Source organism: Salvelinus fontinalis, chromosome 20 (assembly GCF_029448725.1).
Source record: "Salvelinus fontinalis isolate EN_2023a chromosome 20, ASM2944872v1, whole genome shotgun sequence".
Classification (NCBI taxonomy): Eukaryota; Metazoa; Chordata; class Actinopteri; order Salmoniformes; family Salmonidae; genus Salvelinus; species Salvelinus fontinalis.
This window is the reverse complement of record NC_074684.1, coordinates 18,755,122-18,781,436: the sequence shown is the minus strand read 5'-3', so window position 1 is coordinate 18,781,436 and position 26,315 is coordinate 18,755,122. Positions and strand designations below refer to the sequence as shown.

At 44.1% G+C, this 26,315-nt stretch overlaps 1 protein-coding gene across 3 annotated transcripts in view; it reads left to right on the top strand.

Annotated features, from left to right (window-relative positions):
• Nucleotides 1-8,530: 8,530 nt before the first annotated feature.
• The window catches only part of aig1 (androgen-induced 1 (H. sapiens)), a 63,114-nt gene continuing 45,329 nt past the window's right edge, over nt 8,531-26,315 (top strand). The window contains exons 1-3 of one of the 3 annotated variants that reach the window (XM_055872712.1): nt 8,531-8,916; nt 16,754-16,909; nt 19,433-19,533. In XM_055872712.1, the coding sequence (XP_055728687.1) occupies nt 8,776-8,916; nt 16,754-16,909; nt 19,433-19,450 (315 nt within the window). In that variant the 5' untranslated portion in view covers nt 8,531-8,775 and the 3' untranslated portion in view covers nt 19,451-19,533. Of the gene's footprint in view, nt 8,917-16,753; nt 16,910-19,432; nt 19,536-26,315 lie in introns of those variants that run through there. The other 2 variants (XM_055872709.1, XM_055872711.1) reach the window with 2 other exon arrangements.

Here is a 26,315-nt window from a genome sequence, read left to right as displayed (position 1 = left end):
GAGAGGGAGTATGTGACAGTGTTTGGTGCGTGACGTCATCGGATCCCCCAGCTCGGCCCAGAGAGAGAGGCAGAAGCCATGGAGCGAAGCAGTGTGTGGAGGGAGAGGGACAGGGAGAATCCGGCCCCGTCCCCCTCTCAACCGAGCTCTGCACAAAGGGAACTCCCTCAGCGGCGCGCCCGGGGACGTGACACGCAAACAGACAGGGTACATTTCATGCGAGGCCCAATTTGATGTATTTTCACTCATTTATTGTAGCCTCTATTCATATAAAAATATGTCTCTAGCATATCTTATAAAATACCATGGTGCAATTACTGTGTGCCTCACTACAGTCACTGTTGCCACCGTGAATGTAACTCAATAATGGTGCAAACACTCTTTATTCTCAGGGTACAATATGCAACCCGTATATTTATTCTGCCTCTTCATATATTCCAGTGAAAATGATTCTCTACATGCAGTGGCGGTTCTAGTTCATATGGCTCCCTGGGCGAACCTCCCCCTTCAGCCGCCCCCCCCCCCCCCCCCCCCCCCCCCAAAAAACCTGTAATTTTTATTCAGACATTTGTAACCACACAAATAAATAATCATAACATTTAAAACTATCAAAATATATCAAAAAGAAGAAACAGAGACAAATAGACACAAGTTTGTGTTGATTTGGCATTGAGCATCAATGCATTATACCCTTCCCCCAACACTGTCAACCAAGAGTCAAGACTAAACCAATTCACCTTGGTGGTGTGCAGACTGGTTTTATATTATTCTTAACGATTTCACACAAACCAGAAAAAAAATACAACAATATGCTTGCTAGCCAAAGTCCTCACATAGGGTATTCCAGTCATTTCGATAGCCCTAATTATTCAAACACAAAATGATTGATTTGATTCTAGATATCTCAAGAGTGAATGTCTATAAATAAGCAGACCACCTCTACCACAACAGACATCATGTGACATCCAGTAAACTCCTCCTCTTTTGGTAAACACATGAGTCAGTCCCTAGGAGCGAGGTAACACAACTCCTCAATGAAAGTGAGTGTGTCTAATACAGCCTATGCTTTCTTTGGCCTGGGCCCTGGTCCCGTGTGTGTGTGTGTGTGTGTGTGTGTGTGTGTGTGTGTGTGTGTGTGTGTGTGTGTGTGTGTGTGTGTGTGTGTGTGTGTGTGTGTGTGTGTGTGTGTGTGTGTGTGTGTGTGTGTGTGTGTGTGTGTGTGTGTGTGTGTGTGTGTGTGTGTGTGTGTGTGTGTGTGTGTGTGTGTGTGTGTGTGTGTGTGTGTGTGTGTGTGTGTGTGTGCTGTACATATATAGAGTTAAGTGGATTATCTGCTAGAACAAGAGTAGCTTACAGTCTCTGGTAGCTCATGGCCATATCATATCAGCTGTGGCTTGGGACTCCCCATGGAGACCTCTTCTCTGTAATCTTTAGAAAGCCATTCCCAAGGGAGATCAGCTCCCATGGCCCTAAACTAACTGTCTTTAAATCATGGCTGGTCTTCTAGGAGTAATATTGTCATACTGCTCAAGGGTTGCCTAGTAAGAGATATCATACCTATACGTCAATAGGACTCACATGCATAAATACATGATACATAAAAAAGCAAAACGTTATCCAACAAAACATTTAAAAAACGTTAACCAGCACTGCTACTAAACCCCATTAAACTATCTCTGGTGAAACAACACCAAGAGAAAGAACCTGTCCTCTTGACCCCAAAAGGCATGTTAGAACAGTGTCTTTCCTCTGGGTTATCTAACATCGTTGGTACAGTATTCCTAGAAGGTGATGTCAAAGCTGCTGTTACGAGTACTTGCAAGAGTCTCATATTTTGACATTCATCCAAGGACCCCTGAGGGTGTTCCCACAGATCAAGTTTTTTGTACTCTGACTTAGTCACTGAAACGTAATGGACCAAGAACCAAGCAGGTGATGATACTTGTTAAAACACAGTGACTGATTTTATTATGAATGTCTAAAATATATTAAGTTGTCAACCCATGTTTATTATACATAACCACCTCAAATGATGATACTATGGCATTTACTGTTACATACTTTGAGCTCCTACTCATTAAGCTCATTGTAACTGATCCTGAGACAAGCCCCTTGAATGTCTTCTTCGCTGTGGAATGGTTTAGATAGAACACAGCATGTCTATTGATGGCCTGTCCACTCCATTCACAACACATTGTACACATTGTCATCAAACAGGCCACTTCCTGAAGCACACAGAGCCACTGGAGACCATTTCCATGCCTGTTGTCCTGCTGCAGTATCATCGAAAGCATTATAAAGTTCCTCAGACCGATACACACACACACACACACACACACACACACACACACACACACACACACACACACACACACACACACACACACACACACACACACACACACACACACACACACACACACACACACACACACACACACACACACACACACAAACAAACATTCTTGCCCTCAGGCACATGTCCCGTGGCTGTAACCAGGGCCTCTGAAACAATGAGGTCTCGACAGCTGATGGATTGTCAGTGCTTACTCACTGGGCATGGGCACCGCCCTCTCAGGCTCCACACCTAGTTGTACCCAGCAATAATCTGCTGCTATTGTGCAAGTTCAGCTCCTCCGATTAGCTCTAACACTCAGCGCTGTGTCACACATTCCCTGGAATCCCAGCTTCACCTCTCTCTCTCTCTCTCTCTCTCTCTCTCTCTCTCTCTCTCTCTCTCTCTCTCTCTCTCTCTCTCTCTCTCTCTCTCTCTCTCTCTCGCTGCCAGGAAATGACATAAGGATAGACTGTACATGTGCTACACTATGACAAAGGTCATTTTGTGTGAGTGATAAGGCAGGGCACTAACGCAGCATGACTGGTGGCCACTGGTGAATCCTCAAGGAAGAGCTGCTTTCATCTCTTGCTCCCAGGCTGTAAAACAGCCAGTAAAAACTGCACTAGGCAGACGGGTGACTATGATCAAACAACCCAGGTTTCTTCAGACATACCTGAGAAAGGGATAACACTTCTCACTGATAGGATAGACACAAACACATATGAAACATATTCAATTCAATTAAATTGTTATTATTCAATGGGGTAGTATTTTCACTTTTGTATACCAAGAGTTGTCAGTTTATTCAACACTATTGTTTGAATGGCAGTTGCATAATTGTGTTGAGTCATGAAATAGCAAACCAAATGGAAAATGTTAACAAAAATGACACTTAGCGTGCCCTACGTTCGATAGAAGGCCTGTTGAAAGCCTCTCAGATAGGTAACTGTAATGTCTTCACTCTTTTACCGGAACAGAGCTAAACCAAGACCCCTAGTGGTCGAACTAGAATAATGACTCTGACCTTAAGAGTTCCTGTAGATTGAAGTGCAAGGTAGGTACAGAGCAGACAGTCTATGTTATTATAGAGAAATCCCAAACAGTGTCAGCATGCCTGATCTGACTTCTCCTGATACAACTTAAAATGTCAGAAATAAAATAATCACCTCATCATTTGTTGATAGGTTGATAGCTGTTCACTTCTGTTCACTTACTAAAATTCTAGTGCTCCAAGAATCAAACTACATATAAATCAAAATATGCTCTTGGCTATTCTTTCCTTGTAGTTTGTTTGAGTGGGGGAATGTTTTGACGTACCCATCACGGTTGTGAGGTCAGAGACACCCACTCCTGTTCTGGGAGCCAGTGTACCCCCTCTTCCTCGGAAACGGGCCGCATCTTGTTTTTTATTTACAACCTCCGGACACTGGGGCTCTTGTTGCCTAGGCAAAGTTTCCCACAGTGGAACATTCCGGGAGATAAAAAGCCGGCTACTGCCAGCACCTCTTAAACTCCTGGGACTGTGCTGTGTTTGAAGTAGGAAACTGACAGAAACTGACAGAAAGTGGTAATACATAGCAGCTTGGCAGAGGGATGCTTTCCACCCAGGACTTGGCAGCTTTTTCTGCTTGCCTGGGATCAGCCGGGTCAACATATTCTCCAAATTACAGGACACAGCCACTGATCCCGTTATGATTTCTCTTTCCTGTCAAATAGTCCCATGCCGGAGTTCCCACCCCTTCTATTTAGGATTGTTTAACCTTCATCTACAATACATCGTTTATTCTAATATATTGTCTGTCACTACACTGTGTTAAACACCCTTCAGATCTATAGGTATCGGTCTATCTGTAATTTTCAACAGTATGAATATGACATTTTCTCATATCTGGTTTAAACAAGCTGATCTCTTCTCACATGATGCACAAGCTTCAACGTGGCTGCTGTGAAATCAGAACAGTCTAGGCAATAGGACCCTCTTAGATCGTTTATGTGATTTAGTCTAGACAAAATAATTGAACATGGCACCCATCGTTGCAATCCTCTCAGTGAGCATGTAAAGCATGATACTGCAAGGCTTTAAAGTCACTTCCAAAGACAATGTTAATTGCAGACTGAGCAGAACCAATTCCAGGCTGAGATGTTTTACAGGTGGTGATTAAGCTTGCTGGCATATAGCTGAGACACAGTGACATGCCAGTTTAATCTCTACACCTTTCAGCACAGTCATATATTTTCCCTGAGCTCCAGCAGGAGCAGGACAAATTAAATTGTTTTAATCTATGAGTAGTAAAATTGTGTGCACTGCAGACGACCCTTCCTGATGGCAATAACGGCAGCTCATAACCGGCAACAGCGGCCAGTATACTTTTAGCTAATGAGATCTCTCTGTTTATTATCCAGATGGGATTGGTAAATGTGCTATAATGTCATACTGTTATTGTGGAGGGATAGCCCTGACAGACAAAATACATATTTTCTATATTAATATCACCCTGTCGCTGTGAATAATATTTTCCACAAAGTGATTGCTCTTTCCATTTGAGCAAATCCCCGGTTTTATACGGAACTTTGTCATGTAAAAATAAGGAGAGGCCATACTAGTAGCCTAGTAATTGAACAGATAGAAAGCCAGCACAGTCCAGCGCCGCTAAATAAAAGATAAGGTTCTGTCCTTATACAGACAAACATACACCACAGAAGGTTTGATGTAACAGGCAGGTTATGAGAATGCTATTTCCATTCAACCCTCACCTGTCAGTGTCTCATTGTGGCCCATTCCGTGTCACCTTTGTTTGTCTCTGAAGCTTTTACAGCCTGGTGTTTGTGCAAGCTACACTTTCTTTTTGTGGTGCTCTTGCGTAATCAGCCATTCTCCTGCACAAACACACGTGTTTACCTTACCTTCCTTTCACACCTCTCCATCAAAATCCAAGGGTATAGACACGCTCCTCTGTCAATATCTCGCTCCGTTCCTCACGACAGGTGCATGGCTGAGGCTCCTCTCCTCTGGTGTCACTGACAGTCTTCTATAAAGAAAACAACTAAAGATGGAAATTGTGGCATGGCTATGGGTCCAGGAATATGATACAGTGAGCTTTATTCAGAAAGCACATCCTTTAAACACTGTCATCAGAAAGATGCTGAAAGCAGAAAGAAGTAGGTACAACATGCAACACTCCCATTCAGGCCAATCAGAGGCTTGGGGACAATTAGCGTTCTGCTCTGCCGTGCGTCTCATGACATCTTTATTTCATCAAATTAGCCATTCTAATCAGAACACATGAGGCAGGGAGACCCTTGGCAGTGCTCTTTATCACTAATCCTACCCCCACAAGGTTGGTGATACTAATTTCACTAGGGTGCAAAATACAGACAGACATGAAAGCCATGATCAAAGTCAAAGGCTAAAACCATAAAACCATCATCCGTTTCAAAATCGAAAAACACTCACCCTGCTTCAGGATTGTAACGCAGTAATAAACCAACCAAGCGTGCAGGGTATCCACATGGAAGATGTTCAACATGGGGCTGGGCTATAGCCACTCCACTTAAAGGACTCATTTATCACCCATGTTTCCTCATCAAACTGTCTGGGGGGGGGGGGGGGGGGGGGGGGGGGGGGGGGTTTATTATGTAAACCACCCCTGTTTAAATCTGGAAGCATTTGCCCATGACTAAATAGATAAAGAAATATTATTTATTTATCATTACCAATCTGGATTAAAGCAGCGGTTTTACCATGGGGACCTCTAATTGCAAAAATTGGGATGGAGGTAAAAGACAGGCACGAGAGAACAGATGTGTGTCCTCATTCTCCTCATTAGATTGATTGGCCAGACTTTGATGTTTGCAAACAGACACAAACACCCGGGCCAATGGATGCCAGCGTTTGTGCATGGGCATTATACCGAGGCAAACAAACTTAGGGCCTTAATGAGGCTTAGAGGCCTATTTTTAGGCCCTTGACATGATGTGCCAGCTAGCTAGCCAGCCAGCCAGCTCACACAGAGAAAGAGAGAGAGAGCTAAGTCACTTGCATGTTGTATAAGTGTGTGTTGAAATCTATGGGGCCATAGCGAAAGGTGAGGAGAGGTGAGTGAGGGTTTATGTCCTGTGTAGCGCCAGTCAAGACACAGCCTTGCCCTGGCTGCCAGAGGATTAGCCCAACCTTTCCTACACAGCTCAGCTAGTGGGGGATAATGAAAGATGACTTGGATGAGATGGACATCCTCTCGTGTGTTGTTTGTGGAGATTTATCTGAGGCGGGGGGGAGTCATTAAAGACGGATGCTTGGATGAGGACAGATGCCGAGTGGATTAAGGACTGAAATTCCCTAGTTAACCTGATGGGAATTTGTGACAGCCACATTTAGGCTGCACAACATCTATGGCGTAATCCCAGTCTGGTTCTTGTAGTGTGTTGGGTTGGGTATCTACAGTCAACATAGAATGAACAACATATTCAAAGAGAAAGAACAGAGAAAGAAAGGCCACAGTATGTGGATGTGATAGACAGAGTCTGGAGTGCTAAACCCACACCTACTGGCCTTTATAGGCCCGCCATAAAACAATACTCAAAACGGTTCCACTGCTTTACCATGTCAATGGTTATACTCCTAGATCATATCCAAACATGAGACGGAGCCCATGCTGTGTTCACCCAGCACAGGCCACAGAAGCCGCTCGCTAGTCAATACATCCCAGTGAGAAGAGGGACGATTTCGGCTGTATCCACCGAGTGCACTGAGAGTGCGCAGCAAACTGGATGAGTGTGCAATAGCTAGCTGCGAATCAGCTCTTCTACTTTAAAGCAGGCGGTGACACTGGAAACTCTCAAGCAAACACCCCACGGCTAACCACAAACCGTCAAAAGCCAGCGCATGCACTCCAGCAGACCCCTGCAACTCTGCAGCAGGCCAAGAACACTTGCAGAACAATTGAGAAGGTTTTCTGCACTCTACATGAAGTGAATGTTCCTGCCAGAATGTTTGAGTAACTCAGTGTATTAGATCCAAAATGTAGAAATGATGCATTTATGGTAGTTGGGAGCTTTTGTGTTACCGAATGAGGCAGGACTCATATTCAGACCCACAAAGCCTCTCACCAGGGTTATACCAGGATAGGCCATCCATCCATACCATCTCTGCCTGCCTGCCCAAGTCAGCCTTCCAATCTTGTGCTGACTTTGGGGGGACAGAAGCCAGAACCTGTAATCCCCAGTTCTCTATCCTCTTAATAGCTGGGATTGGAAACCATTTGTCTGTCTCTAGCGAGGGATTTTTATAGAATAAACCTCTGTGGCTGCCTTATCGTAACTTAATACTGATTTTAACAGGGGGGAGAGTTAGTCTGCCGCAGCCTGACATCTCTCAAAAAGCTTTGAGACTGGAGCTGGCAATTATAGATTACGATAATACTGTGTGACGCAGTCAATGTGTCAGTGGGAAAAACCTAGGTGTTTTTCTGTTCCGGAATGGTGTCTGATCTGATGCGCTTGATGCCCTCTTATTTCCCAGGCCTATTCTCTTAGCTCTGAAGAGTCACGCAACACTTTAATGTTCTTCTGGTCATGCCCTCAGTCCCTAAATGGTGCTTTGCTTTGGTTAAAGTACTGTACTTTTATGGGATCAATAAAATATGAAAACCCAGTGACGGAATTAATAACACAATATCTAACTTATAACAGCCTTGGGATCCTGAAGACTGCCAATAAAGTAGTAAACAGATATAATCTAAGCACCATCAGTTGGCTTTGTGTTCTAGAGACCATTGTAGAGTTGTAAAACACTTGTAGTATTAGTAAGCTACCTGCCAAAGGCAGTTAATTATAACATATCAGAATATCTCGGCTGGAGCAACAAACATAAACCTGTAATTGTCTCTATCTTGAAAAAGAATGTAAGTATGTCATAAGGAAGACATTGTTTTTTATTCAATTGGAGGGACAAGCACAGTCTTGTGTTAGAACACAATATTAATTTTGTGTTGCCATTTTTTATTGCTTAAAAGCCCCCAAATGAAAAATATATATACATATTTAGTTACAATAAATTGTTGAGCATATACTAACTATATGCATGTGCAAAGATGCAATGGCCTCAGTAGAAATGTTGAATACATTAGCATTATTCCACTATTATACTAGACTAGCCAAAACCATTGACCAGACTATAAAGACATCATTGAAGGAGCCTCTGTATGTACGCAGAGCATCACACAGTGGTCTGCTCCTCCTCGTCTTGGAGAGGCTGCGTTCTGTTTCTATGGCAACACCCCTCCTCCTCATCGCTTTCCTCACGTTCACATCTCGTACGCAACCTCCTCTGTCTGAATCCCTTCTCCGAGGCAACGAACCCCCTGCACTGTGCCAGACCCGCAGCATCAATCTGACAGGAGGATATAGCAGGAGACGAGACAAGGAAACGGAGAAAAAACATGGCGCTCATCCCATCTCAGGTGCTAAGGGTAGCCATCCTCCTGTCCTATTTCTCCATCCTCTGCAATTATAAAGCAATTGACATGCCCGCGCATCAAACATATGGCGGGAGCTGGAAGTTTTTAACATTCATAGACCTGGTAAGTGTAATATTGTTCTCTAGACCGGAGCCTGGTCATTCAGAAATGCTAACACGTCATGGTATGGTATGCTACAGACAGTCAGTGTCCTACCTCCAGTTGCTGATACCGCCCACCCTCAGTTGCAAAACGGGCCTACTGTGTTATTAGGCTGTCAGCTACAATATGTTTTGTTTCTTCCAGCGCTGTACAAACTCCTAATTTTTGTGGGCAAGTGTTACAGTTATTAAAAGCTCACACCCACTAAAAAGGCCCCCCTCTTCTCGGCTGCTGATGCGCGCAAGTCAGTTGCCTTTTTTGTTGCAACATTGGAATCACATGAATCACAATTATTAAGGAACCATCCGTGGCCCGTGGGTACCCGAGATGATGTGATTAGGATAACGACATCCCGAGCTCAAATGATCCCCCTGTTAGATCACACAGCCTTTATTTTAAGAGGAAGTTGTTTGGATAGTAAAAAAACTATGAAAACACCCAGGAGGTTTTCTTTATCTCACTGTCTGTGTTTTGCTCAAATTTTTTTCTAGGAGCAGTTGCACTCTTGTTTTATGAAATACATTGCTTACTCTATAAGTATATGTACACACACACACACACGCGCACACACACACACACATATATATTTAGATCCTGATGTTCTGTCAGTTTTTCAACAGATGACTCATGTTTTCCACATTAGAAGCCCACTGCTGAACCATTTTACTACTATTTTTATGGCAATGGCGCTAAATGCAATAACAGCAATAAACATGTTTTGTTATTGTGCATTACAACATCTAGTTTAAGCATATCATATAAATCCTGACAACAAAGTGTGTGTGTGTGTGTGTGTGTGTGTGTGTGTGTGTGTGTGTGTGTGTGTGTGTGTGTGTGTGTGTGTGTGTGTGTCGCACGCACGCACACGCGCATGTTTGTGCATCTGTGTGTGTACATGTGTGTGTTTACTATTTACTCATGATTCTGTCTTTAGTCATGATGAATTACTGCCGAAAATGTGCAATGTCCTACTATTATGATGGATTCTCTCATTCTTGTGCTTATTAGTTTTATTTCTGTCAGGAACTTAAGCATGTAGCTACTCACCAGTGGTGGAAAAAGTACCCAATTATTATACTTGAGTAAAAGTAAAGATACTTTAATAGAAAATGACTCAAGTAAAAGTGAAAGTCACCCAGTAAAAATACTACTTGAGTAAAAGTCTAAAAGTATTTGGTTTTAACTATACTTAAGTATCAAAAGTAAATGTAATTGCTCAAATATACTTAAGTGTCAAAAGTAAAAGTATGAATCATTTAAAATTCCTTATATTAAGCAAACTAGACATCTCCATTTTCTTGTTTTTGTGATTTATGGATAGCCATGGGCACACTCAACACTCAGACATCATTTATAAACGAAGCATGTGCGTTTAGTGAGTCCGCTAGATCAGAGGCAGTAGGGATGTGTCACGTTCCTGACCTGTTTCTGTTAGTTTTGTATGTGTTAGTTGGTCAGGACGTGAGTTTGGGTGGGCAGTCTATGTTTTCTGTTTCTATGTTTGTTTAAGGGTTGCCTGGTATGGCTCTCAATTAGAGGCAGGTGTTTGGCGTTTCCTCTACTTGAGAGTCATATTAAGGTAGATGTTTTCACACTGTTTGTTGTGGGTGGATGTCTCCTGTGTCTGTGTAAGTTGGGCCACACGGGACTGTTTTCGGTTTGTTTGGTTTTTTCGGTTTATGTAGTCTGTTCCTGTTTCATGCGTTCTTCGTTATATGTAAGTTCTTATGTTCAGGTGCGTCTACGTCGTTTGTTGTTTTGTAGTTTGTTAAAGTGTTTTCGTGTTTTTTCTTCTTTACTTTAATAAATATTATGTCTTCATACCTCGCTGCACATTGGTCTTCCGATCCCTCTCTCCTCTCCTCGTCAGAGGAGGAGGAAGAGCTAGAGCACCGTTACAGGATGACCATGGGTGTTCTCTTGATGCGTGAATGGACCATTTTCCTGTCCTGCTAAGCATTCCAAATGTAACGAGTACTTTTGGGTGTCAGGGAAAATGTATGGAGTAAAAAGTACATAATTTTCTTTAGAAATGTAGTAAAGTAAAAGTTGTCAAAAATATAAATAGTAAAGTACAGATACCCCAAAAAACTATTTAAGTAGTACTTTAAAGTATTCTTACTTAAGTACTTTACACCACTGCTACTCACACCACACTGTGAACATATTTCAGTTCAACATCTAGTTTTGATTTACATTTGGTTGATTTGTAAACTAACGTGAATTCAACATGAAATCAATAGAAAGTGTCACCCTGTCATTGGATTTAGGTTCAAAGTTGGCTGAAGAAAATAATGTTTCCCTTACTTTGATTCTTCGCAAATCCAATCAGTTTTCCATGTTGATTCAAAATCATCATATTGATTTTATTATTTTGAAATGACATGGAAACAAGAAATTCAACCAGGGGCACAAGAAATGAAGGTAACATGATGTGAGGTTGATATGGATTGAGTTTGACATGAAACAGCTAGGCCTTTTGAATAACTGGTTTGGTTTTATTCTATACATCATCATCATGATTAAGTGTTGCTATATGAAGCAGATATTATTAGAGCAGACAACAAAGAAATGTTATCACAGCAAAAGATATCCACAGAAAGAGATGCCACTCACTCGCAGGCTTTAGAATCAGACCTTACTCAGGGCGAATGGGATAGAAGTCTAGCGGAAAACTCTAGAAACCAGCCATAGTAGCCAGGCTTAACCTCCACGCCTCTGTCTACACTAATTCCGTTACACTTCACTTGGTTCAGGACCTTAGCTGCCTAGCTGTGATTTTAGCCTGTAGATATGTTTTCATTGGGACTCAGTCATTCATTATTGAGTGTGGGGTTCAGATGTGGGTTTCCATCGGGGATACATGAGGAGCAGAACACAGGGCTGTCCAGTGGGTTGATACCACCAGTGAGAGCTGGCCTTTGTCCACATTAATCAATAGGCAGAACAAAACGTCTAACCCCTGTGTTTGGAGGAATCATATCATATGATCTGAAAAGTTTCGTTGTGGTTTAAAGGCCCAATGCAGTAACAATTCTGTTTTTCCTGTGTTTTGTATCATATTGTTCAAAAGCTGATGAAACAAACACTGTGAAAGTGTGAATAAATGTGATCAGAGTTATTTCCAGATAGTTGCTGTTTGAAAATACAATTTACACAGGACCTTCTAATCAGCAGGGCGGAGTTTTGACTTGCCAAAATGTATATTTTTTATTTCACCTTATTTAACCAGGTAGGCCAGTTGAGAACAAATTCAGATTTACAACTGCGACCTGGCCAAGATAAAGCAAAGCAGTGCGACATAAACAACAACACAGAGTTACACATGGGATAAGCAAAAGTATAGTCAATAACAATAGAAGAATCTGTATACGGTGTGTGCAAATGAAGTAAGGAGGTAAGGTAAGGTGCGGGCAGCGGTCGGTTGAAGAGCATGCATTTCGTTTTTCTAGCATTTAAGAGCAGTTGGAGGCCACGGAAGGAGTATGTCACGACCGTCTGTTGAAGAAATGGACCAAGGCGCAGCGTTGTGAGCGTACATACTTATTTATTAATGATGTCGCCAACAAAACAATAAAACTCCAAACGAAACGTGAAGCCAACGTAGTGCTCACAGGCAACTAAACATGGACAGCAACCCACAAAACCAAAATGGAAAATGGCAACCTAAATAGGATCCCCAATCAGAGACAACGATAAACAGCTGTCTCTGATTGGGAACCAATTCAGGCCACCATAAACCTACATTCCCCTAGACAATACAAAATCCCCATAGATAAACAAAAAAAACCTAGACAAGATTAAACCCTAGACAATACAAAACTACCCAAACCACCCTTGTCACACCCTGACCTAACCAAATAATAAAGAAAACAAATATAACTAAAGTCAGGGCGTGACAGTACCCCCCCCCCCCAAGGTGCGGAATCTCGGCCGCAAACCTAAACCTATATGGGAGGGTCCGGGTGGGCATTTCTCCGCGGTGGCGGCTCTGGTGAGGGACGTAGACCCCGCTCCATCTCTGGCTTGGCCCAGTTAGATCCGACCCCGGACTGGGGACCCTCGCAGCGGGCCGCGAACTGGGCGGCGTCGCTGGAGGCTCCTGACTGGAGGGTGACTCTGGAGGCTCCGGACTAGAGGGAGACTCTGGCGGCTCCGGACAGGAGGGAGACTCTGGCGGCTCCGTACTAGAGGGAGACTCTGGCGGCTCCGGACAGGAGGGAGACTCTGGCGGCTCCGGACAGGAGTGACAGAGTGTTGTATGGCTTTGAAGCTCTTTTGGAGGTTTGTTAACACAGTGTCCAAAGAAGGGCCAGATGTATACAGAATGGTGTCATCTGCATAGAGGTGGATCAAAGAATCACCCGCAGCAAGAGCGACATCATTGATATATACAGAAAAAAAGAGTCAAACTGGTCTCGATTCGAAATAGTCGGTGATCTGTTTGTTCACTTGGTTTTCGAAGACTTTAGAAAGGCAGAGCAGGATGGATATAGGTCTGTAACAGTTTGGGTCTAGAGTGTCTCCCCCTTTGAAGAGGGGGATGACCGCAGCCGCTTTGCAATCTTTAGGAATCTCATGATATGAAAGAGAGGTTGAACAGACTAGTAATAGGGGTTGCAACAATGGCGGCGGATAATTTTAGGAAGAGAGGGCCCAGATTATCTAGCCCAGCTGATTTGTAGGGATCCAGATTTTGCAGCTCTTTCAGAACACCAGCTGTCTGGATTTGGGTGAAAGAGAAGTGGGGGGGGGGGGGGGGGTGCTTGGGCCAGTTGCTGCGGGGGGTGCAGAGCTGTTGATCGGTGTAGGGGTAGCCAGGTGGAAAGCATGGCCAGCCGTAGAGGAATGCTTATTGAAATTATAGATTATTAGGATTATATCTATGAGGGTGCCCATGTTTACGGATTTGGGGTTGTACCTGGTAGGTTCCTTGATAATTTGTATGAGATTGAATGCATCTAGCTTAGATTGTAGTACGGCCGGGGTGTTAAGCATATCCCAATTTAGGTCACCTGGCAGTACGAACTCTGACGATAGATGGGGCGAAATCAATTCACATATGGTGTCCAGGGCACAGCTGGGAGCTGAGGGGGGTCTATAACAAGCGTCAACATTGAGGGACTTATCTCTGGAGAGATGGATCTTTAAAAGTAGAAGCTTAAACTGTTTGGGCATATACCTGGATAGGATGACAAAACTCTACAGTCTATCTCTACAGTAGATAACAATTCTGCCCCCTTTAGCAGTTATGTCTTGACGGAAAATGCTGTAATTGGGAATGGAAATTTCAACATTTTTGGTGGCCTTCCTAAGCCAGGATTCAGACACGGCTAGGACATCAGGGTTGGTGGAGTGTGCTAAAGCAGTGAATAAAACAAACTTAGGGAGGAGGCTTCAGATGTTAACATGCATGAACCCAAGGCTTTTACGGTTGCAGAAGTCAACAAATGAGAGTGCTTGGGGACACACAGGGCCTGGGTTAACCTCTACATCACCAGAGGAACAGAGGAGGAGTAGGATAAGGGTACGGCTAAAGGCTATAAGAACTGGTCGTCTAGTGCGTTCGGAACAGAGAATAAAAGGAGCCGATTTCTGGGCGTGGTACAATAGATTCAGGGCATAGTGTACAGACAAGGGTATGGTAGGGTGCAAGTACGGTGGGGGTAAACCTAGGCATTGAGTGACGATGAGAGAGGTTGCATCTCTCTCCAGTTAAGCTTGGTGCGGTCTCCGCATGTGTTGGGGGTGGGACAAGGGGGCTATCTGAGGCATGTAGAGCAGGACTCGGGGCTCCGCAGTAAAATAAAACAATGAGAGCTGCCCTAAACAACAGAATACAAGCTAAAATAACAAGGTAAAATAACAAAGAGTGTTCCAAACCTCTCTGCCAATAACAGCTAGTTTTCAGGTTTTTATGTCCCTCCAATTAGGCAAAATTCTTGTTTGAGAAATATTTTTTGCTAAAAGGTAATTTTTGTTTCTTTTTGACCATTTTATTGAAAACTATTACAGTAAGGTACTTAATTGTTACACAGAAAATGATTTGATAGTGTGATAAAAACAGCTGCATAGAGCCTTTAAGCCAAATAAGTAACCATATAGAGCATGTGTCATCTGTTTTATGTCACACACACACACACACACACACACACACACACACACACACACACACACACACACACACACACACACACACACACACACACGCGCGCGCGCGCACGCGCGCATTATAAGTGGCAAAGCTGCAGTTCCAGAGTGCAGATCCCCTCTGCCACAGAGTGTCAGGTGATGCCCAGAGGGGGCAGGTGTGGACAGAGAGATATTCTGTCTGGCTTTACATACTGTCCCCGTCCCTAGACCACCCAGTCCTTATTAAGGCCCTCTCTGCACCTGGCCAGCACACTACACAGCACATGTAAAGAGGGTTAGGGAGAGTGTAGGACAGTGCCTAATCTCTTTGCTAAGTAAGACATGATGCATTACTCTACTCTCCTGTCAGCCTCTGCTAACTGTGGAGGTAATTAGGTTCCTAGACATTACATTGCTTCCCATTAGTCTATATAGGGCAATACATGTTGGATATGTTCAGGCTTGTAATTACATTATGCTGTAGTATGTACATCATCACTCCTATAGCTGTTAAACTTCTAAACTGGTTCTATCTGTATCTCTCTTGTTCATGCAGCTTCCATATTCTCCTTCCCAGACTCCCTCTGTGCTCCACTCTCCCAGCTGCAGACATTTGAGTTGTGTGGAGCAACACTTTATAACCTGTGCTCCAGTCCAGGAATTATTGTGGTTGCTCCTAAGTGCCTGCTATACAGGGCAGGGAAAAGAGCCTGTTGAAATGGTAAAGGGTTTTATGCTTAGCTTTTGGCATCCATTCCCTGTGAGAGCTCTGTTTTCCAAACCCGTTGCATTTGAGATAAGTGAAAAAGAACCTGGAAGGCATTCGTTTTTTGCATAGCCTCAGGCTAAACCTGCTGCTTACAAAGGCAAAAAACGAAGTCAAAGATATAAAGACTGCGAAAACGCCTGAGAAATGAAACAGCTGTCACACTAATGCTGTTGCTGGGCATTACCCTGTCCTAGAACCAAGTACTGCAACGCAATTTTTGGACCGAAAAGATAATGCAGGTTCCTGGAATCCTAAATGAAACATTGAATTAAATGAGAATGAAAGTCACACTTTCCAGTCTATTGGATTTTTACTGTGGAGATAAAGACACCCTGTTATGTTCTCTAGCTCTTAATTTAATGCAAAAATAATCCCCACCGCTGCCACTGACTGCTCATAGACCCACATAAAATGACATATGCTAGCTTAAGGGGATAGACATTGAAAGTATGAGGTTTATGTAATTGTTCAGTTGTTATATAATTATTTTATTGCTATATAAAATATGTCTTTTATTTAAATGTATGTATGGCAAAATATGCGTTGCGTTTTAGAGGACACCTCAATTAACTCCTTTTTGATATACATATGAATGTTTTATAGATATGCTTTTTGGGATTCATATGCTTCCCATGAATATAATGTGATATTAATATTTAATGCTACTGTCCTCTTGAGTGATGACGAACTCTACTGATTTTGTGACCCAAAATAATCTCCTGTTCACCTCTCTGGATTTAAATTGTGTTGTAAAATTCTTTGTCCAGTGACACAACTCCTGGAGCGGCTATTCTGCTAAGAAAGTGTGACATGATAATGTCTAACTATTGTGTAATCTGTTGTGACTGCTCTTATCTCTAAGAACACATCGCTTTGTCCTCGCCTTCCCTGCTCTAGGTGATCCAGGCAGTTTTCTTTGGCGTGTGTGTGCTGACAGACCTGTCCAGCCTGCTGACCAAGGGCAGTGAGAACCAGGAGCAGGACAGGCAGCTTAGGAAGCTCATTGGCCTGAGGGACTGGATGATGGCCGTGCTGGCCTTCCCCGTTGGAGTGGTGAGCGATAGTCACGACACAACACTACAGTAGGCCTGGAGCGTTGGAGTCTGCTCTCAGATCTGATTGTGTTGTACCGCTAACTCAACGACCATTGAAGTAGACTATACTGTACAGCACAACCAGATCTGGGACTATGATAGTTTCCCTTTTACAGTACGCCAACGATGCACAAATTCACTGAGAAAGAAGCAGAAGACTGTAAATGCTCTGCATTGTTAAGAACTGCCTTTCTTACTCTGACAGTCTAGATGCTTGAAACCACAGATCCACAACAACCATATGTTTCCATTCTCGTTCCCTTTTCAAGAATCATTCATGGATAGAAGAAAGATATTTGAAGGAAAAGCTAATGCACCGGAATATTTGCTTCATTGCATTATTGTTATTTTATCCTCAGTGCAGCATACAATACTACAGCTTCACTGATGTACAGTACAGTGCTCGGAAAGTATTCAGACCCCTTGACATTTTCCACATGGCGTTACCTTACAGCCTATTCCCCCCAAAATATCTATACACAATACTGCATAATGACAAAGTAAAAACAGGTTTTTATACATTTTTGCTAATTTATACAAAATAAAAAACAGAAATATCACATTTACATAAGTATTCAGACCCTTTACTCAGTACTTTGTTGAAGCACTTTTGGCAGCGATTACAGCCTCGAGTCTTCTTAGGTATGATGCTACAAGCTTGGCACACCTGTGTTTGGGGAGTTTCTCCCATTTTTCTCTGCAGATCCTCTCAAGCTCTGTCAGGTTGGATGGGGAGTGTAGCTGCACAGCTATTTTCAGATTTTTGATCGGATTCACGTCCGGTCTCTGGCTGTGCCACTCAAGGACATTCAGAAACTTGTCCCGAAGCCACTCCTGCATAGTCTTGGCTGTGTGCTTAGGGTCGTTGTCCTGTTGGAAGGTGAACCTTCGCCCGAGTCTGGTGTCCTGAGCGCTCTGAAGCAGGTTTTCTTCAAGGATCTTGCTGTACTTTGCTCCGTTCATCTTTGCCTCAATCCTGACTAGTCTCCCAGTCCTTACCTCTGAAAAACAGCCCCACAGCATGATGCTGCCATCACCATGCTTCACCGTAAGGATGGTTCCAGGTTTCCTTCAGACGTGACGCTTGGCATTCAGGCCAAAGAGTTAAATCTCAGTTTCATCAGACCAGAGAATCTTGTTTCTCATGGTCTGAGAGTTTTCAGGTGCCTTTTGGCAACTCCAAGCGGGCTGTCATGTGCCTTTTACTGAGGAGTGGTTTCTGTCTGGCCACTCTAACATAAAGGCCTGATTGGTGAGGGGTGCAGAGATGGTTGTCGTTCTGGAAGGTTCTCCCATCTCCACAGAGGAACTCTAGAGCTCTGTCAGAGTGACCATCAGGTTCTTGGTCACCTCCCTGACCAAGGCCCTTCTTCCCCGATTGCTCAGTTTGGTCGGGCGGCCAGCTCTAGGAAGAGTCTTGGTGGTTCCAAAATTCTTCCATTTATGGAGGCCACTGTGTTGTTGGGGACCTTCAATGCTGCAGAAATTTTATGGTACCCTTCCCCAGATCTGTTCCTCAACACAATCCTGTATCGGAGCTCTTCCTTCGACCTCATGGCTTGGTTTTTGCTCTGGCATGTACTGTCAACTGTGGGACCTTATATAGACAGGTGTGTGCCTTTCCAAATCATGTCCAATTCATTGAATTTACCACATGTAGAGTTGTAGAAAGTTGTAGAAAGATCTCAAGGATGATCAATGGAAACAGGATGCACCTGAGCTCAATTTCGAGTATCATAGCAAAGGGTCTGAATACTTATGTAAATAAGGAATTTTTTAAAATATTTTTTTATGCATTTGCAAAAACTTCAAAAAAACTGTTTTTGCTTCATCATTATGGGGTATTGTGTGTAGATTTTTGATTGTTATTATTTTTTAAATCAATTTTGGAATAAGGCTGTAAGGTAACAAAATGTGGAAAAAGTCAAGGGGTCTGAATACTTTCCGAAGGCACCGTATCTGAGAAGTATAACAGAAACTCAACAACTCCACATACTAAACAAGTGTCTGTTTTTCTTCTAGGTCGCCAGACACATGCTAGTCTTTAGCCTATATGTAGGTCAGCCAAATCCAGGGTTGTCTCACTTCTCACAGGTGAAAGCGAAAGGCTGACGGAAAGGAAAAGTCCCCTAGCTAGCCTTCCGTGTGAGTCAGTGGACACCTTTCCCTGGTGCATACTGCTGCATGTGGTCTTACTGGACTGCACTGGCCTCTGGGAGGGCCTTTGCATAAGTAGGGACACCGAGTCACATTGTCTTGGATGCAGCACGGCCCATTTGCTTTGCAAATGCCAAGTCATCTATCAGGATGGGTGTCATGTGACAGCCTTGGAGGCAGCGGGCAGGCAGCGGGCAGGCAACGAGAAAAAGGAAACTGTGTTTGTCTTGCTTTTATATGCCCTTGTGTCCATGATTGCCATCTGATAATTACTCTGAAAATATTTAAATTGGATCTTTGCTGCCATCTTTTTTTTCTGTTGCAGGAAGAGGTGATGTTTTAGTTTCATACAGTGAGGAGGTGGCGAAGGGCCAGGGTGCCCAGGCAGCAGGCGCTGAAGGGTTCGTACAGAGATGTGTATTTATAAGGTACTGCGAAGATACTGGTTGCCAATATGTTGGTTTTTCCAGGCCTCGAGCCAAAAGATAGGGACATCATTTCATGTTCACTAACTTCGGCCTAGTCACTGTGTAATAAGTAAGAAGAAAATTATATGTTATGTCATCATCATTTTTAACATGGCCTATAGTGAAATAGGGACAGGCATGTTCTGTGTATCACAGTCCTTGTTTAGCATAGATCATGTGATGTGTGCTGGGACCGGAGTTTGATCCTGTGTTCTTCTGCGTAGGTACCCTTACAAAAAAACTCATGAAAAAAAAAAAGAACGTGTAAAAAACATGTGAGTCAGACATGTGGTTTTCATACATTCGTCCAAAAGGGCAAATTTTTAACACTAATTTTGAAGTCGTAGCCTCATCACGTCACTCATCACTCATCACGCTTAACTCATCACGTGACCATGGGCAACCATGACCGATTCATTTTCATTTTCACATTTAAATGTCAACTAGGACTGTCAAACATATTTTATCGAGTTCATCGCAGGATTTGCTGTGATTAATCAAGATTAATCGCAAATTCATAATTTGCTCAAATTGAGCTGTAATTTAAGATTTATTTATACAATATTATTATCAAAATATTATCAAAATCAGGTAAATTGATAAAGACACTTTCTTTAACCTCAAAGTCAACTTGTTTTGACATTGTTGTTTTTAGTATATAGATTATGTATGTTGGATGTTTTCAGTGTTTCAACACTTTCAAACAAAAATTACAAAAAGTGACCTTGAGTTAACTGATTAACTCTGACAGCGCTAATTTGAACATGTTAAAAAGGATAAATAATAGGCTTCCAGTGAGGCACAGCGGTCTAAGGAGCTGCTTTGCAGTGCTAGAGGCGTCACTACAGACCCGGGTCTGATTCCAGGCTGTATCACAGCCGGGAGACCCATGAGGCGGCGCACAATTGGCCCAGCATCGTCCGGGTTAGGGGAGGGTTTGGCCGGCCGGGATCTCCTTGTCCCATCACCCTCTAGCGACTCCTTGTGGCAGGCCAGGCGCCTGCATGCTGACTTCGGTCGTCAGGTGTACGGTGTTTCCTCCGACCCATTGGTGCGGGTGGCTTCCGGGTTAAGCGAGCAGTGTGTCAAGAAGCAGTGCGGCTTGGCGAGGTCGTGTTTCGGGGGACGCATGGCTCTCGACCTTCGCCTCTCCCGAGTCCGTACGGGAGTTGCAGTGATGGGACAAGACTGTAACTACTAATTGGATACCACGAAATTGTGGAGAAAAGGGGGTAAAAAAAGATAAGAAGACACTGAGCGCTAGCTTCTCTGTCCATTACACTGGGCTTCTTCCAACGGTCACTGACCAACGTATGAAGAAGAGAGGCGTGTGCCTTCAGCTTTAACACTCCAAATGGATGGCTCAGAAAAATATATATATACATTTTAACACACTTGAATTAATATATCAAATCAAATTTCATTAGTCACATGCAAAGAATACAACAGGTATACAGTGAAATGCTTACTTACGAGCCCCTAGCCAACAAGGCAGTTTAAAAGAAATACGGATAAGAAAAATAGCAATACTATATACAGGGGGGTACCGGTACAGAGTCAATGTGCAGGGGGACCAGATAGTTGAGGTAATATGTACATGTAGATAGAGTTATTACAGTGACTATGCACAGATGATAACAACAGAGAGTAGCAGCGTTGTAAAAGAGGGGGGGGGGGGGGGGGTGGCAATCCAAGTAGTCCGGGTAGCCATTTGATTAGGTGTTCAGGAGTCTTATGGCTTGGGGGTGGAAGCTGTTCAGAAGCCTCTTGAACCTAGACTTATCGTTCCGATACCGCTTGCCGTGTGGTAGCAGAGAGAACAGTCTATGACTAGGGTGGCTGGAGTCTTTGACAATTTTTAGGGCCTTCCTCTGAAACACCTGTTATAGAAGTCCTGGATGGCAGGAAGCTTGGCCCCAGTGATGTACTGAGCTGTTCGCACTACCCTCTGTAGTGCTTTGCGGTCAGAGGCAGTTGCCATACCGGACAATGATCAAGATGGCGCCGAAGAACATGGCTGAAGTTTTACATTCTCCCAACCAATAGTGCTATTTTGTTTGTTTTTTGGCGTTTTGGTATTTTTTTACCTTATTGTGTACATAATGTTGCTGCTACTGTCTTTTATGACCGAAAATAACTTCTGGACATGAGAACAGCGATTACTCACCGCGGACTGGAATAAACTTTTTCCTTTAACGAGTCCGACAAGAAGGATATCCTGCTTTCTGGGAACAGGCCCAGATCCTTGCCTTTTGCGTGAAGAAAAGACGCAGGAAAAGGGGCCGCAGATCGGGCATCCTTCTGAGAATCTGTAGGCGAGCGAGTAAACTCCCACTGCCATCCGTTCTTCTTGCTTCTTTCCTGCCTGGATGGCAGGAAGCTTGGCCCCAGTGATGTACAGGGCCGTTCACACTACCCTCTGTAGCGCCTTATGGTCAGAAGCAGTTACCATATCAGGCGGTGATGCATCCAGTCAGGATGCTCTCGATGGTGCAGCTGGAGAACCTTTTGAGGATCTGAGGACCCAAGCCAAATCTTTTCAGTCTCCTGAGGGGGGATAGGTTTTGTCGTGCCCTCCTCACGACTGTCTTGGTGTGCTTGGACCATGTTAGTTTGTTGGTGATGTGGACACCAAGGAACTTGAAGCTCTCAACCTGCTCCAATGCAGCCAGGTCGATGAGAATGGGGGCGTGCTCGGTCCTCTTTTTCCTGTAGTCCACAATCAGCTCCTTTGTCTTGATCACGTTGAGGGAGAGGTTGTCATGGCACCACACGGCCAGGTCTCTGACCTCCTCCCTATAGGCTGTCTCGTCGCTGTCGTTGATCAGGCCTACCACTGTTGTGTCATCGGCAAACTTAATGATGGTGTTGGAGTCGTGCCTGGCCGTGCAGTCATGAGTGAACAGGGAGTACAGGAAGGGACTGAGAACACACCCCTGAGGGGCCCCTGTGTTGAGGATCAGCATGGCTAATGTGTTGTTACCTACCCTTACCACCTGGGGGCGGCCCGTCAGGAAGTGCAGGATCCAGTTGCAGAGGGAGGTGTTTAGTCCCAGAGTCCTTAGCTTATTGAAGAGCTTTGAGTGCACTATGATGTTGAACGCTGAGCTGTAGTAATGAATAGCATTCTCACATAGGTGTTCCTTTTGTCCAGGTGGGAAAGGGATATGTGGAGTGCAATAGAGATTGCATCATCTGTGGATCTGTTGGGGCGGTATGCGAATTGGAGTGGGTCTAGGGTTTCTGGGATAATGGTGTTGATGTGAGCCATGACCAGCCTTTCGAAGCATTTCATGGCTACAGACGTGAATGCTACGGTTCGGTAGTCATTTAAGCAGGTTACCTTAGTATTCTTGGGCACAGGCACTATGGTGGTTTGCTTAAAACATGTTGGTATTACAGACTCAGACAGGGAGAGGTTGAAAATGTCAGTGAAGACACTTGCCATTTGGTCAGCGCATGCTCGCAGTACCCGTCTTGGTAATCCGTCTGGCCCTGCGGCCTTGTGAATGTTGACCTGTTTCAAGGTCTTTCTCAAATCGGCTGCTTAGAGCGTGATTATACAGTCTTCCAGAACAGCTGGTGCTCTCATGCATGTTTCAGTGTTATTTGCCTTGAAGCGAGCATAGAAGTAGTTTAGCTCGTCTGGTAGGCATGTGTCACTTGGCAGCTCTCGGCTGTGCTTCCCTTTGTAGTCTGTAATAGTTTGCAAGCCCTACCACATCCGACGAGCATATGAGCCAGTGTAATACGATTCGACTTAAGTCTTGTATTGACGCTTTGCCTGTTTGATGGTTTCTCGGAGGGCATAGTGGGATTTCTTATAAGCTTCCGCGTAAGAGTCCCGCTCCTTGAAAGCGGTAGCTCTAGCCTTTAGCTCAGTGCGGATGTTGCCTGTAATCCATGGCTTCTGGTTGGGGTATGTACGTACGGTCACTGTGGGGATGACGTCATTAATGTACTTATTGATGAAGCCAATGACTGATGTGGTGTACTCCTCAATGCCATCGGAGGAATCCAGGAATCCAGGAATTGTAGTCCATACTAGCAAACAGTCCTGTAGCTTAGCATCTGCTTCATCTGACCACTTTTTTATTGATCTAGTCACTGGTGCATCCTGCTTTAATTTTAGCTTGTAAGCAGAAATCAGGAGGATAGAATTATGGTCAGATTTGCCAAATGGAGGGTGAGGGAAGGTTTTGTATGGGTCTCTGTGTGTAGAGTAAAGGTGGTCCAAAGTTTTTTCCTTCTGGTTGCACTTTTAACATGCTGATAGAAATTTGGTAAAACGGATTTAAGTTTCCCTGCATTAAAGTCCCCTGCTACTAGGAGCGCCGCCTCTGGGTGAACGTTTTCTTGTTTGCTTATACTCAGGTAGGCTAAGTTACCTTTTTACAGAACGCCATTACAGAATTTAAAAATATATATGTGAAAACACTGCTACTACTGCAACATGTTAACACCACCTTTTCACATGAGGAGAATAACACTGTTTCCCCACCACAGCTGAACTTGCAATTCCACACGTGGAAGTTATATTTTCAAATGCAGACGTCTCTTACATGTGAAATTGCAAATTCAATTTTCACAAGTGAATGGTTTTCACATGTGCAACTGCAATAGTGTGAGGTGAAAACATGTTTTTCTTCTCATGTGAAAAGATGGTGTTAACATGTGAACTCTAAATGTAATACATGTGATAAAATGGTTTCACGTGAAATTTAACCTCAACATGTGAAAACCGCTATTTCACGTGAAAATTTGATTTCACGTGTGTTTTTTTGTAAGGGTAGGCTGTAAGACATGAGTCAATACAGAAGCAGAGCAGAGAGAGAGAGACCACGCGCTGCTCCTTAGGTGTCCTCCTAAAAACCAGCAACCAATTGCTAGCGTCACCATCACAGAGCAGTGCAGGCTGCTATATGATGAGCCACTTGGCACTGGCCCCTGTCTGAGAGTTGGCCATGCAGTTCAGTTTACACACCACACAATGGATGTCATTAGTGTCGCGGCTAATGCCGGGAAAAATGAGCCCCAGTCGACAGTGATGTTTGGTAATGATAATATACATGTATCTCTAGACTGTTCTAGTGCTCTTGTGTGTGTGTGTGTGTGTGTGTGAGTGATATTCTCCCTGAATTGGTTGGGTATGAATGCATCCCTGGCAGGGTCGAGCGCACCCCTTCATTCTTCCCACCTCTCCACATGATGAAAGAGGAGAGCGTGCCATCAGGGCAAAATATCAGGGGCATCTCACATCCATCCGTCTGAGGCGCAGATGGTAGGCCAGGTAATTCCATCCACCTAACTGGGCTGCGGATGGTTTGGCTCCTGGACAGGCTTGAAGGCCCCTGACAGGGCCAGGTGTGGTTTCCCTACGGGCCCGACGACATGGAGCCTATGCAGCTAAAAATGCTGAGGGTGTGGAAATGTGAAATGTCTAAATAAACTACCTGTCTGAGACCGAGTCCATTTACTCGCACTCTGAACCTCGGAGAGGAAATAAGAAATGCTGTTTCTCGCTTTCGAGGGTCTTTAATAAGCTGCTCCCTCAGAGTCAATGCTCTCCATTCAGCAGGCCTGCCTGCCGTGGCCTTGTAACGCAGCCTGTTTATTTGGCTACAGCGGCAAGTCATCGGAAACTTACTGGAAAACAGAGATCCAGTTAAATACTGGGAGAATACGAAGCAAAACAGGATTCTGTCACATGGCTAATCGAGGTTGATTAATGCTAATAGGTTGGGTAGTTGGGTATGGTCGGGAGCAGTTAGAACTGTCTGGATCAAAGCGATTACGGGCAGAACTGGAATTCGTTTACCGAGGAAGCTGCTCCACTCCATGGAGCTGGAACTTCAAATAGCCCCTTTCAAAGCCTGTACACTCGACAGTAACATGCTTGTTTTTGCAGTGTGTTTGATCTCCTCACAAGCTTACTACTGTCCTTCCTACAGGGGGCATACAGGGCTTGTGGAGAAGCGTCGGGATAAGAGACAAGGAGCGGAGAAGAAGTCAGCTCTTAGGGATTAATTATGGTATGCTGATATGAAAACATTAGCCCAGAACTGTCGCTTCGCTTCACCTCACGGCTGCATGGTGGGCTTTAGCGCTAGCTCGCCTCGTTGTTAGTATGTGAGTGCCAGGCAGCCTGCCTTTGAAGGAAGAATGGATAGAGGAGATAGCTAGTGCTCAGGTCAGAGGCTGACATCTCTGCGCTCCAGGACTTTCCTCAGAGGAACAGACTGTGGGGGCGGCTGGGTCAAGCTCAACCCGGGCCAGGTCAGGCCAAGCAGGAAACCTCATGGAGAGACAGGGAAGAGAAGGGCCACAACAGAACCAGGGGATTTCCTGGGTACATGATGACCTGAGGGATACCGCGTCTCCAGAGGGTGTAAAACGCGGGCGGATATGGTCTGGAAAATACAAATAGACCATTGCAATGCTATTCAAATTACAGATATATTTATCTTGTCTGAAAAATATGACATGATAATATAAGACTTAGATCTGAAAACACAATTTACCATACTTTTTAATATTTTTTATCTCCTCTTTGGATAGGTTGAACTATATTTTCTTGGCATAACATGGGCAGCATGTAAACACTCATGCTTATTTGACCCCCTGGACCCATAGCTTCACGAGGCTGGATGGTGTGTCCTATGACATGCCTCAAGGTGCTGTACGTTTGGGTGTGTAATGGTATGTGCGTCACATATTTATAGACTACCACAACCTCACGTT